General features: G+C 35.7%; 1 protein-coding gene across 20 annotated transcripts in view; it reads left to right on the top strand.

The window, feature by feature from the left end:
- Positions 1-14,375, top strand: part of RBM41 (RNA binding motif protein 41) — a 60,244-nt gene that overhangs the window by 9,636 nt on the left and 36,233 nt on the right. For 9 of the 20 annotated variants that reach the window (XM_077987665.1, XM_077987663.1, XM_077987664.1 and 6 more), the window contains one exon: positions 11,548-11,640. In XM_077987665.1, the coding sequence (XP_077843791.1) occupies positions 11,548-11,640 (93 nt within the window). 20 annotated transcript variants of the gene reach the window in all.

Here is a 14,375-nt window from a genome sequence, read left to right as displayed (position 1 = left end):
TTAACATTCTACCAAACAATCAATGAATTAAAAGGAAATCAAAAGGAACATTAGAATGTATTTTGAGATAAATTAGAACACAACATGCCAAGACTTATGGAGTACAATAAAATCAGTGTTTAGGGGGTATTTAGCTGTAATGCCCATAGCTATATGTGCCTATATTAATAAAGAAGAAAGATTTCAAATTAATAACTGAAATCTCCACCTGAAGAACTTACAAAAAGAAGAGCAAACTAAATCCAAATCAAGCTGATGAAAAGAAATAATAAAAAATGGAGCAAAAATAAATGAAATAGAGGAAAAAATAGAGGACATCAACAAAACCAAAAGTTAGTTCTTGAAAAGATCAACTAATTTATAATCCCTTAGCTAGACTGATGAAGTTAAACAGAAAGAAGACTCAAATTTCTAAAACTCAGCTCTATTTTGGTTCTTATTTGTATGGAACATCTTTTTCCATCTTTTTGCTTTCAATCTATTTGTGTTTTTGAATCTAAAGTATGTCTCATGACAGCAAATAGTTTGGATTATATTTTCTCCTTTTAATCAATTATTTCAATCTCTGCCTTTTGAGTGGAGAGTTTAGTTCATTTATTTTAATGTATTTAATTAGTCTGTTAATAAGGATTTACATCCGCTGTTTTACTTTTTGTTTTGTTTCTCTTGTATCTTTTTTGTTCCTGTGTTCCTCCATTTATTCCTTCTTTCATGTTAAATAGATTTTTCCAATGTGCCATTTTAATTAACTTCTTGCCTCTTTTACTATTAGTGTGTGTATGTGTGTGTGTGTTAGTGGTTGCTCTGGGGATTACAATTAACCTCTTGGCTTAAATAAATTAATTTGTATTAAAACCAACTTAATTTCAATTATATTAAAAAACTTTGTTTAGCTGTTCTCTACCTCCCATACTTTCTACTGTAATTGTCATACCAATTACATCTCAGAATGTGGCTTTTCATTGAAGTGCCAGGCAGGTCAAATAGTTCCATCCAGGTAAAATAGTGAAAATTCTCCAAGGATGGTGCTTTTGTGGTGCTCCAGAACTGGTCTGCCACTCCAGTTTCAGATAGGCCGCTGGTTTTTGCAGCTTCTGTTGTTGCGAGGTTGTTGGTTTTCAAGGCTACTGCAAAGCTAGAGAAGGGGAAATGGGATGATGGAAAGTTGAAATGCTACAAACCTCGCTGTTTGAGTTACATTCATCTCTTAGCATATGGATAGCCAATTGTCCTGGTGCCTGTAGTTGAAAAGACTATTCTTTTCCATTGAATTGTCTTAATATCTTTGTGAAAAATCAATTGACCATAAATGTAAGAGGCTTTAAAAAATTTTTTTTCTCTTTATTTTCAGCAATTTGATTATGCCATGTCTCTTCTGGGCATGAGTTCTTTGTTATTTCAAATTCTTGGTTTCTTACCCCTTCCACCTGCTACCATTTACTCTTCGTAACATTTAAATGTACCATACATTCTCTCCAGGTTTTATAACTTTATTCAATGGGAGTGACAGAGTGAAGTGTGCTTACTTCATCTTACCCAGAAACAAGTCCTAATAGCTACTAATTTTGAGGACTTATTTGTGCCAGTCCTTGTGCTAAGTATTTTTGTAAATTATCACATTTAAACCTTACAGCACTCTATGAGATAGTACAGTATTATATCCAATTTACAGAAAATGAGATTGAGCTTCAGTGGGCATAAGTGATTTTCTTAAGATCAAAGTAGCCATGCTGGGACTTAAATCCATGTCTGTCCTTACACAAAAGTCTATACTTTTGTCCACAGCACTTGTATATGTGATTGGAAAAGATTTATTGGTTTATTAAGTGTGATTTTACTGTATCTCGAGACAAACTTTTCTAGAGTTATACATATTCCATTTTCTAACCTTGAATCAGTGAGAAAGAAACATATATTAGCTCTTGAAATATATTTCCTCTGAAATCTTCAACTATAGTATGGTACTCTGTGACTACAACCTTTTTCTTATCCTTCTGGCTCGCATAACTCTCTTTAATTCACACACTATCTCTTCAATCCTGTTTACGTGTCCGGTTCCTTGACCTTTTTATTTTCTCCCAGTCTGTCAATCCCTTTCTGTTTCTTCTTCCTTTCAAATCTCACTTAGACTCTATCATCCATTATTTAACCGCCCATCTTGACAATGAATCATTCTCTTTGCTTCCTTGTCTATGTATCACATGTACTCAGCAAAACCTCAAACTCAAATCAACCAAACTAATTGCCTTCTCTATTTCTACATCATGGCTTCTGGGCATTGCTAGAAAGAAATCATAACTTTGTTGATTATTGCCTCTACAACTTTCTTGTCTCTGTTATTGGTTAGAGCCTCTCCCTTGTTCAACAGTCTATCTCCTACTCCCTAGTCAGCTCACTATTTCATTCCTTATAAATACGATTTTAGATCCTCATTACTCTTTCCTTTCCTATTATTTTGTCATTTTTAACAGTCTTCCATCCTATTTCAAAGGAAACTGCCATCGGCAAGAACTTTCATCCATTTCCTGCTTCATGCTCTGTTAATTTCTGTATCCTCATCCTTGTTTTCTTCCCTCTTGACTCAGTGCTAGGGAAGTCCTTCCAGCTTATGGCTAATTTGTATAATTTTGTGCTGGATCCTATCCCTTTTATCTTTAAAGAACTTCAGTCATCCCCAGTATTGCTTATCTCCTTTTAGGGTTTTAACATGACTTGTATCACTTGTCAGACTCCATGGTCTACGTATGCCTACCATGAACTATCTAAAGAAAATGATAAAAATGAAAAATGTCTTTCAATTCATTAGCTACTTGAACAAATAATACATTTAGATCTTCTTCTTCTATTGTATACCGTAATAAGTAGCAGTTCATTTAAAAAGTGAAATGTAAAAATTTAAATCCTAAAAAGATAATATTAAATAGGTAATATAATATGTTAATATTTTTGATATCCTAATGGGAAAAGATTTTTTCTATTCTTTGTTTTCAGTGAAAATTTTCAAACACACAGAAAAGTTGAAAGAATTTTATCACAAAGAACCATTATATTACCATCTAGAATCTACCATTAATATTTTGCCTTATCACATATCTATCTATACCCATACCCATCTATCAATCCATCTTTATTAATGTGTTTTAGAAAACCGCTGATGTAAATTCCTTCCCCCAAATACTTCAGCATGTATACTGTTAATTAGAGTTAAATATTTATGAATGATTTTTCTTTTGTTGCAAAATTTGCAAGCAGTTAAATGTAAAGATATTTTAAGTGTTCGTTTGTTGACTTTTGACCAGTGTATAAATCTGTGTAGTGATATACTGGTAAATGTTTAACAACTAACTCTCTGGCGGGGGGGGGTGGGCAGGGAAAACCGGCCCTGATTTGTATCATTTGCCAGTTTCTAAGGTGTACATATTACCACCATAGCCAGTTTCAAGCTACCAATATGTTATCACTGAACATGAAATTAGGAATAAAGACAATCATCGGACCATCTCCAGGACACACTGTGTAACTTAACCCCTATCAACACAAAAGATTATTATCACCCCAGAAAGTTTCAGCTTACTTCTTTCCAGTAATTCCCATCCTATCCTCTCAGAGGCAACTAGTGTTTTGATTTTTTTTCACCATAGATTAGTTTTGCTTGTTCTATAACGTCATATAACTGGAATGATACAGTATATGTTCTTTGTGTAAGGTTTCTTTAATTCAGCATAATGTTTTTGGGATTCATTCATATAGTTGTATGTATCAATAGTTTGCCCTTTCTACAGCACAATTCTTAGAAGAGTTTTCTATAATTACTGTATTAGTTTCCTGGGGCTGCTGTAACAAATTATTATAAATCTGGTGGCTTAGAACAACAGAAATTTATCCTCTCCACAGTTCTGGAGGCTAGAAGTCTAAAATCAAAGGTGTCAACAGGGCCATGCTCTCTCTTCTCTCTCTAGGAGAATATCCTTCATTACTTCTTCTAGCTCTGGTAGTTGCTAGCAATCCTTGGTGTTCCATGGTTTATAGATGCATAATTCCTGTCTCTGCCTCTGTCATCACATAGCATTCTCATGTATCTGTGTCTCTGTGTCTTCACATTGCTCTCTTGAAAGGATATCAGTCATTGGATTTAGTCCCCACTCTAATCCAGTATTATTTCATCTTAATTTAACTACATCTGCAAAGACCCTGTTTCCAAATATGTTCACAGTCTCTGGCTCCAGGTGGACATGAATTTTGGAGGTATACTATTCAACCTAGTACAGTCTGCCCTCTGGTGCCAAAAATTCACATCCATCCACGTGTAAAACAAACAACATCCCCAAAAGTCTTAACCCATTCTAACACCAAGTCTAAGTCCTAAATATCTAAATACCAACTCAAAAAGTCCTAAGTCTTATTATCTCAATCATCTATATCAGGTATAGGTGAGGTTCTGGATATGGTCCATCCTGGGGCAAAAGTTCTCTCCATCCAGAGACTGGTGGAGCTAGAAAACGAGTTATCTGCTTCCAATTTAAAATAGTGGGACAGGCGTAAGATTGACATTCCCATTCTGAAAGGGCAAAAATGAGGGAATAAAGGGGTTGCTGGTCTGAAGCAAGTTTGTAGCCTAGCATGGCAAATTCTATTAGTTTTCAAGGCCTATGAGTCATAGTCTGGTCTCAATGCTTTGTCCACTGGGCCCATATTCTCAGTCTATCAGGGCAGCTATAGCCCCATCCTCTCTGGCCTCTATGTCTGTGGCTTTGCTCTTGTAATTATCCTTCCTTTGTCCTGTCTCCGTCTCTTTCACACCAGGCTGGCACTGGTGGTTTTTGCTGGTATAAGATTCTCAAAAACATTGTCAGTCTCATATATGTCAAAAGATTTACACCATTAGACTTGAGGTTTCTTTACAGATTCTTCCTAGATAACCCCATCTGTATTCCTGGCTTCTGCTGAGATGGTTGATTAGATCCTGACACCCTAACACTTAATTTCTTCAATGAAAGTTTGTCCATCTATACCCTTGGCCCTGTTTCCAGAGCACACTATCTGTATGGGCTGAGAATTTTCCCAATCATCAAGTGTTGTCCCCTTTTTTCTTAACAGTTCCTTCTTCAATTTTCCTCCTTCCTCTTTCATTTTATTATAAGCATCAGGGAGAAACTAGCCTGCATCTTCCACACTTTGCCCATTCATCTCCTTAGCGAAATATCAGTTTGTCACTTTTGAGTTAGACTTTTCACCCAACAGAACTCAATTCAGCCAAGTTTCTGCCACTTTATAACAAATATTGTTTTTCTTCCAGTGTCTAATAACATGTTCATCATTTCCTTCTAAGGCCTTACCAGAAGTACCTTTAACATTTATATGTCTAGCAACAATTTGTTCATGATTACATGTATATAATCATGAACACATATATTCTCTAAGATAATAGAAGCTTTGTCTACTGTCTCTTTATTTCTTTCTGAGCCCTCACCAGAATTGCCTTTAACATCCATATTTCTACCAACAATCTCCTCAATGTAATACAGGCTTTTACGATCAAGCAGCTTAAAATTCTTCCAGCCTCTACTCATTACCCAATTCCAAATCCAATTCCATATTTTTAGGTATTTGTTAAAGCAGCATCTTACTTCCCAGTACCAGTGGAACTTTGTTATGGCAGCCCTAGGAATCTAATACAGACTTTGGTACTGGGAAGTAGGATGCTGGTTATAGTGAATAGCTTAAAACAACAGAAAGTTATTCTCTCACAGTTATGGAGGCTACAAAATCAAGATATTGGCAAGGTTGGGTCCTTCTAGTGGCTCTGAGGGAGAATTTGTTCCATGTCTCCCTCTTAGCTTCTGGTGTTTGCTGGCAGTTCTTGGATTATAGATGCATCTCTTCAATCTCTGCCTCTGCCATCACATGGCATTCTGGTTGCTGACTGTGTCTGTCTCAGTATCTTCACGTGTCCTTCTTATAAGGACATCAGTCACTGGACTCAGAGCCTACCCTGTGACTTCACCTTAACTAATTATATCTGCAAAGAGCCTATTTCCAAATAAGGTCATATTCTGAGGTTCTGAGTAGACATGAATTTTGGGAGGATTCTATTTAACCCAGTACGTTTACTTATTGCCACTTGTTCACCTCTCATTCGCTCTTTTGCAAACCATCTTTTTATAATGAAATAGATCATGTCAAACAGTGCTTAAAACATTTTAATCAGATCAAGAAATAGAGCATGCCAATACTCCAAAAAATCCCCATATGCCCCTCACAAATCACAACCCTCTTCCCACTAGATATAACCACTGCCCTAACTTGTGATAATTTCCTTATTTTTCTTTATATCTTTACCACCGGTACATGCAGCACTAGACAGTGTTTAGTTTTGCCTGTGCTTAAGCATTGTGTCAGTGAATTATGTTGTATGTATTCTACTGGGTCTTCCTTTTCTACTCAATATTGTGGTGTTTTCTGGCAATTATATTTGAGATATTCGTACATATTGCTATGTGTAGCCATAGTTCATTTTCATTGAAGTATAGTATAATATTCCTTTATATGAACATACCATAGTTTATCCATTCTACTGTAGTTGCACATTTGGGTGTTCCCATTTGGGGGGCTATATATATCACTTCTGTCACTGATATTTCTTGTACATGTTTTCTGGAACACATGTGCAGGAGTTTCTCAGGGTATATATCTAGGAGTGGAATTGAGTGGTGAAGTGTTCACATGTCTTCAACTTTAATAGCTGTTAACTAATTTCTGAAGGGAAACACCCAAGTTAAAATTCCACCAGCCATGTGGAAATGTTTAGGTTGCTCTACATCCTTGTCCACAACGGGTATCGTCAGACTCTAATCTGATGAGTATTTACTTGTATTTTGTTGTGCTTTTTTCCCTTTATTATTAGTTAACATTTATTTATGGTCCTTTTTTTTTTTTTTTTGAGACAGAGTCGCTCTGTCGCCTAGGCCAAAGTGCAGTGGCATGATTTCAGCTCACTGCAACCTCCACTTCCCAGGTTTGAGCAATTCTCGTACCTCAGCCTTCCGAGTAGCTGGGATTACAGATGTTTGTCACCACCCCTGGCTAATTTTTGTATTTTTAGTAGAGACTAAAAATACAAAATGTTCACCAGGGATGGTGGCACACGCCATGTTGGCCAAGCTGGTCTGGAACTCCTGACCTCAAGTGATCCACTCACGTTGGCCTCCCAAAGTGTTGGGATTATAGGCGTGAGCCACCACATCTGGCCAATTTATGTCACCTTTTAAAAAGCATTTAGTCAAGTGTTATTTTCCTCAACCTTTTATTTTGGAAAATTTCAAATATGGGGAAAAATTGAAAGAATACACCCACACCCTTCACCTGCATTCACCAACTATTGACAACTTGCCACATTTACTTTACCTCTCTCTTCCTCCATATGAGTGTGTGTGTATATAGTTTGTTTACTATTTGGAATAAGTTTCAGACATAAGAAGGATTTATTCCTAAATACTTAATTAAGTATCTCCTAAGAACAAAGACATTCTCCTGTGCAATCACAGTATAATGATCACTCAAGAAATTTAACATTGCTTCTCTAATGTTGCAATCAGGTTTCTCAATTATAAATCCAGAATACAATCAGGGATCACACATTACACTTAGTTTGCTTTAGGACAGTTCCCCAAACAGTTCCCCTGCCTTCGTGTTCGTGTGTGTGTGTGTGTGTGTGTGTGTGTGTGTGTGTGTGTGTACCTTTCAGGATGTCATTTTAAGAGTCAGCCTATATTGTTTGTTTGTTTCATTGTGGTTTTAATTTCATTCTTGATAACTAGTGATGTTAGATACCTTCTTACACATTGCCTGGCCATTTGGACAGTCTGCTTTGTGAAATGGCTATTCAGTTCTTTTGCCCATTTAGCAAATATGAAAATGCCTATTTACTATCTGAATGTCTTTCCATCTGTTTGTATCTTTGTCCAGATCTTTGTCCAGATGCAGTGTTGGTTCAGAGGTCACTTTAGGCATCTATCAAAACAATAGCTTGTGAATCTTGAATTCAGCAGATAAATAATTTTAAAAACAAAATAACCAATGGGTAAACACCAAAGCACTAAGATATAGCACAGCTCAGTTATTGCCACCTCTCTACAGGAAGGAAGGAGGTAGGAAAGTGTTGAGGTTATACATCTTGAATACTCTGTCTCCATTTTTTCTCTAATCTTAGGTGCATTTTCTTATAAATTTGTACCAGTCTTTTTATTATTATGGATATTTGTTCTTTGTTGGTAATATATGTTGAAAATGTATGTTCCAATTCTATAGTTTGTCACTTCACTGCTTTTATGGTATCTTTTGGTAAATAAAAGTTGTTGATCTCTATGTAATAAAATTTATTAATTTTTTCTTTATACTTAGTGGTTTTGTGCTTTGATTAATAAATCCTTTTTTTTTTTTTTTTTTTGAGACAGAGTCTTCCCCTGTCACCCAGGCCACAGTGCAGTGGCCTGGTTCACTGCAACCTCCGCCTCCTGGGTTCAAGCAGTTCTCATGCCTCAGCCTCCCAAGTAGTTGGGATTACAGACATGCGCCACCACACCTAGCTAATTTTTGTGATTTTAGTAGAGGTGGGGTTTTACCATGTTGGCCAGGCTGGTCTCAAACTCCTGACCTCAGGTGATCTGCCCTCCTTGGCCTCCCAAAGTGCTGGGATTACAGGCATGAACCACCGCACCCGGCCCTGATACTGTTCTTTATTCTAAAAGCTTTATGTTTTTTGCCTTTCACATTTAAGTCTTTAATCCACCTGGAATTGATTTATGTACATAGTGTAAAGTAGGGTTCTCGTTCCTTTTTTCCCTCATGTAGATAGTCTTCTATCCTAACACCAAATATTGAAAATGTCTAGACTGTTGTTGTGTTGCAGTATCAGGTGTTCATATATGAATGAATTTTTTTTTATTCTCTCTTTTGTTCCTTTGGTCTTTTTGGCCATTTTAGAATCAATATCATACAGTCTAGCTTTACGATGTTTTAAAATCTGGAGAATAATTCTTTCCAACTTGTTTTTCTTCAAAAGTGTTTTGTCTACTTTTGACACTTTGCCTTTCCATGTAAATTTGAAAATCTATCAAGTTACACATGTACACATACCTTTATATGATTTTGATTGGGATTCCATCGAGCATTTAAGTCAGTTGAGGTCAATTGACATATCTATGAGTCTTCAAATCTTCAAATGTGAACATGGTACCTTTCCATTAATTTAATTATCCTTTAATGACTTTCAGTACATTTTCTGTTTTCTATTTCTTCTCACCTTTTGTGATTCTGAATAATTTGTTTCTTTTTAAACAGCTTTATTGACGTCTATAATTTACACATGATAAAATCCACCTATTGTAAGTGTTTAATTCAGTGATTTTTAGTAAATTTATAGAATTGTGCTATCAAATCCAGAGTCCAATTTTAGGACATTTCCATCACCTGGCAAAATTCCCTAGGGCTCATTTGCAGTAAATGACTCCCACATATACCCCAAGCCTCTGTCTCTACAAATTTGCCTTTTCTAGATATTTCATAATGAATGGAATCTTACAATACGTGGTCTTTTGAATCTGACTTCTTTCAGGAACCATAAAGTTTTTGAGGTTCTCCATGTTGTGGCATGTACCAGCAATTTGTTCCTTTATATTGCTAGTTTTTTATTTTACAGCTTTATTAGTCCATTCTCACACTGCTCTAAAGAAATACCAGAGATTGGGTAATTTTTAAAGGAAAGAGGTTTAATTGACTCATAGTTCTGCATGGCTGAGGAGGCCTCAGGAAACTTACAATCATAGCAGAAGGGGAAGCAGACACCTTCTTCACAAGGTGGCAGGAGAGAGTGTGTGTGTGAAGGAGGAACTGTCAAACGTGTATAAAACCGTCAGATCTTGTGAGAATGAACTCACTGTCACAAGAACAGCGTGGGGGAAACCGCCCCTATGATCCAGTGACATCCCACTAAGTCCCTCCCTTGACATGTGGGGATTATGGGGATTACAATTCCAGATGAGATTTGAGTGGGGTCACAGAGCCAAACTATGTCAATAGATATACTACATTGTTTAATCTTTTCACCACTTGATGACATTTAGGTTGTTTCCACTTTTAGCTGTTATCAATAATGTTGCTGTGAACATTTGTGTGAACATATTTTCATTTCTCTTGAATGCGTAGAATTTCTGTGTCCGATGGTAATTCTGTGTATAACTAATTTGAGGAATTGACTATTTCCTTATGTGGTTGTATCATTTTACTGTCTCATCAGCAATGTATGAGTTCTTATTTCTCTGCATCCTTGCCAATACTTGTTATTACCTGTCTTTTATTACAGCCATTTCAGTGTGTATACTGATAGCTCGTTGTAGTTTTATTTTGAATTTCTGTAATAACAAATGATCTTGAATACCTTTTCATCTGCTCATTAGCCATCAATATGTCTTTTTTGGTGAAATGTCTATTTAAGTCTTTTGCCCATTTTTTGATTGGGTTGTTTTCTGAGAATAAGAATTCTTTATTCTGAGTACAAGTCCTTTATAAGGTGTATGATTTGCAAATGTTTTCTTCTAGTCTGTAGCTTGTCTTTATTTTCTTAACAGTGTCTTTTGAAGCACAGAAGTTTTTAATTTTAATGAAGTTCAATTCATTATTTTATGGCTTGTGCTTTTGGTATCATATCTAAGAAATCATTGCTGAACTGAAGGACAGAAAGATATTCTCCTTTTTTTTTCTGGAATACTTATAGTCTTAGATTATACATCTAGATATGTTATACATTTGAGTTGATTTTTATGTGTAAAGGGTCCAAGTTCATATTTTTGTATATGGATGTCCAGTTGTTCCAGCACTATTTAAAGGCTGTTATTTTTCCCATTGTCTTGGCACCTTTGTGGAAAAATCAATTGACCATAAATGTAAGGGTTTATTTCTGGACACTCAGCTTGGTTCCATTGATCTATCTGCCTATCCTTATACTCTAAATCTTTTTACCGTACCTTTATAGTAAGTTTTGAAATTGGGTAGTATGACTCCTCCAACTTTGTTTCTCTTTTTTAAAATCACTCTTTCTATTCTAGGTGCTTTGTATTTCCATGTAAATTTTAGAAGCAGCTTACCAATATTTTAAGAAAAATAAGCCTGCTGGAATTTAATAAGGATTGAGTTGAATCTATAATTCAATTTGGAGAAAACTGATCTTTAATCATTAATCTTTTAATACAAGAACATAGAATGTCTCTTCCTTTGTTTAGTTCTTCTACAATTTCAGCATTGTTTTGTAGTTTTTAGTTACATTTATTTTATCAAACTTAATCTTATGCTTTCTTTATTGAATTTATTTATTATTTTTTAGAGACAGGGTCTTGTTCTGTAATCCAGTCTGTAGTACAGTGACACAATCATAACTCACTGCGGCCTCCAACTCCTGAGCTCAAAGGATCCTTTTGCCTCAGCCTCCTGAATATCTAGGACTACAGGCGCATGCCACCATGCTTGGCTAATTGTTTTTAAAATTTTTTTTAGAGATGGGGTCTCACTGTGTTGCCCAGGCTGGTCTCAAACTCCTGGCCTCAAATGACCCTCCCACATCATCCTCTCAAAGCACTGGGATTACAGGTATGAGCCACCACACCCAGCCTTTTGAATTTATTTCTAAGCATTTTAATGATTTTCATGTTCTTATGAATAGAATTGTTTTCACATTTCATTCAATTGTTGCATGCAATTATATAGAAGTCAAGTTGATTTTTCTTTTTCTTTTTTTTTTTTAGATGGAGTCTCGCTTTTCATCCAGGCTGGAGTGCAGTGGCACGTTCTCGGCTCACTGCAACCTCTGCCACCTAGGTTCAAGCGATTCTCCTGCCTCAGCCTCCTGAGTAGCTGGGATTACAGGCATGCGCCACCACGCCTGGCTAATTTTTGTATTTTTAGTAGAGATGGGATTTCACCATATTGGCCAGGCTGGTCTCAAACTCCTGACCTCAGGTGATCCTCTGTCTTCAGCCTCCCAAAGTGGTGGGATTACAGGCGTGAGCCACTGTGCCTGGCCTAAAGTTGATTTTTCTATATTAATTTGTATCCTGTGACTAAACTCTTTTATTCTAATAGTTCTATTATAGTATCTTAGAGTTTTCTACACAGACAATCCTATTTCTTGTGAATAAAGATACTTCTTTCTTTACAATTTGGAGATTTATTTATTTTTATTTATTTTTTATTTTTTGCCTCCTTATACTGTCTGGAACCTTCAGTACAATGTTGAATGGAAGTGATCAGAGCTAACATCCTTGCCTTGTTCCCAGTCTTAGGGGAAAAGTATTCAGTTTTTAACCGTTAAGTATGATCTTAGCTCTGGGTTTTCTGCACATGTTCTTTGGCAGTGTATTACTTTCCTATGAAAAGAAAGGGAATTAGTGTGTAACTAATTACCATATATTTAGTGGCTTAAACACTATAAATTTCTGCCGTTATAGTTCTACAGGTCAGAAATCTTAAGATGTCAACAGGACTGCATTTCTTCTAGAGGCTCTGGTTGAGCCTTGTCCAGATTTTAGAGCTTACCTGCATTCCTTGGCTCTTGACCCCTTCCTCACATTACCCTCTACGTCCATCATCACATCTCCCATTCTGTCTCTGACCTTCTTGCTTCCTTCTGATAAGGACCCTTATGATTACATTGGCCCCACCTGCATAATCCAGAATCATCTTCCTGTCTCAAACTTAACATGATCACATCTGCAAATTCTCCTCTGCAGTATAATTTAACATTTTCACAGATTCCAGGGATTAGGATGTGGACATCTTTGTGGGGCCATTATTCTGCCTACTACAAGCAGGTTGAAGATGCTCCCTTCTAGTGTCAGTTAATTGAGCTTTTAAAAAATTGTAAATGGGTATTGGATTTTGTTTAATGCTTTTTCTGCACCTACTGTGATGATCATGTGATTTAAGATTTAATCTGTTGATTTTTAGATGTTACGCCAATCTTTCTGAGATAAATCCCACTTACATGTGTGTGATTCTTTTATATGTTGCTGGATAAGGCTTGCTAGTATTTTATTAGGTATTTTTGCATCTATATTCATGAGGAATATTGGTCTGTGGTTTTCTTATCTTTGTTTTGTTATCAGTGTAATACTGACATCACAGAATGAATTGGAAAGTATTTCCTCCTCTTCCCTTTTCTGAAGTGCTTCTGCGGGATTGGTATTATTTCTTTAAGTATTTGATAGAATTTACCAATGAAGCCATTTGGACCTGGGTTTTTTCTTTGTGGGTTGTTTGTTGAGTACTAATTCACCCTCTGGTTATTCATTTTTTCTTTGAGACTGCTTTAGTAATTTGTATCTTTCTATGAATTTGTCCATTTATCTAGGTTTCCTAATTTGTTGGCCTAAAGTTATTTATAATATTCCTAAATAATTGTTTTTCATTCCCTAAAGTTAGTAGTGATGCTTCCTCTTTAATTATTGATTTTAGTCATTTTTGTCTTCTCTCTTACTTCCTTGTTCAGCCTAGGTAAAGGTTTGTCATTTGTTAAACTTTTCGAAGAACCAGCTTTTGGTTTTGTTGATTTTTCTTTATTTTTCCACTTTCTATTGCATTGATTTATTTCTTAATCTTTATTGTTTTATTCCTTCTGCTTGCTTTGTGTTTAGTTGACTCTTTTTCTAGTTTCCTAACTTGGAAGCTCAGGTTTTAAATTTGAAACCATTCTTCTTTTTCAATACAGGCATTTAAAGCTATAAGTGTCTGTCATATGGATGCAGCATTGTTTTAGCTGCATCCATAAATTTTGATATGTTGTGTTTTCATTTTCATTGAGGTCAAAATATTTTTAAATTTCCTTTATGAGTTCTTTGACCCATGGGTTATTTAGAAGTTTGTTGTTCAATTTCCAGATATTTGTGTTTTCCCCTATTTCTTACAGTAGTGGATCACTAATGTATGTCCGTTGTGGTTACAGAACATACTTTATATGATTTCAGTCTTTTTTAGTTTTTTGAGACATACTCCTACCTTCAGACCTCACTCTAATATCAGTATGATAGATGCCCTTGCTTTCTTCAGGTCTTCACTCAAATAGCACCTTCTCAATGTGACCTATCCAGACCAACATTAAAAATTACAACCACCCCATAGCTCTTCTAATCTTATCTTGTATTTTTTTCTTTTTTATAGCACTCCTACCTTCTAACATGCCATGTAATTCACTTAGCTCTACAAAGGGAGGAATCCTTATTTATTGATGCATCCCTAATTATTTTTTAGTGTATTAATCAGTTCGTCCACTTGGACATATGTAGCTGAAATTTGTTGACTTTCTTTGGATAATAGTACTTCATCATATA

This window comes from Macaca mulatta, chromosome X, assembly GCF_049350105.2.
Source record: "Macaca mulatta isolate MMU2019108-1 chromosome X, T2T-MMU8v2.0, whole genome shotgun sequence".
NCBI lineage: Eukaryota > Metazoa > Chordata > Mammalia > Primates > Cercopithecidae > Macaca > Macaca mulatta.
This window is presented reverse-complemented; position numbering and strand designations above follow the sequence as displayed.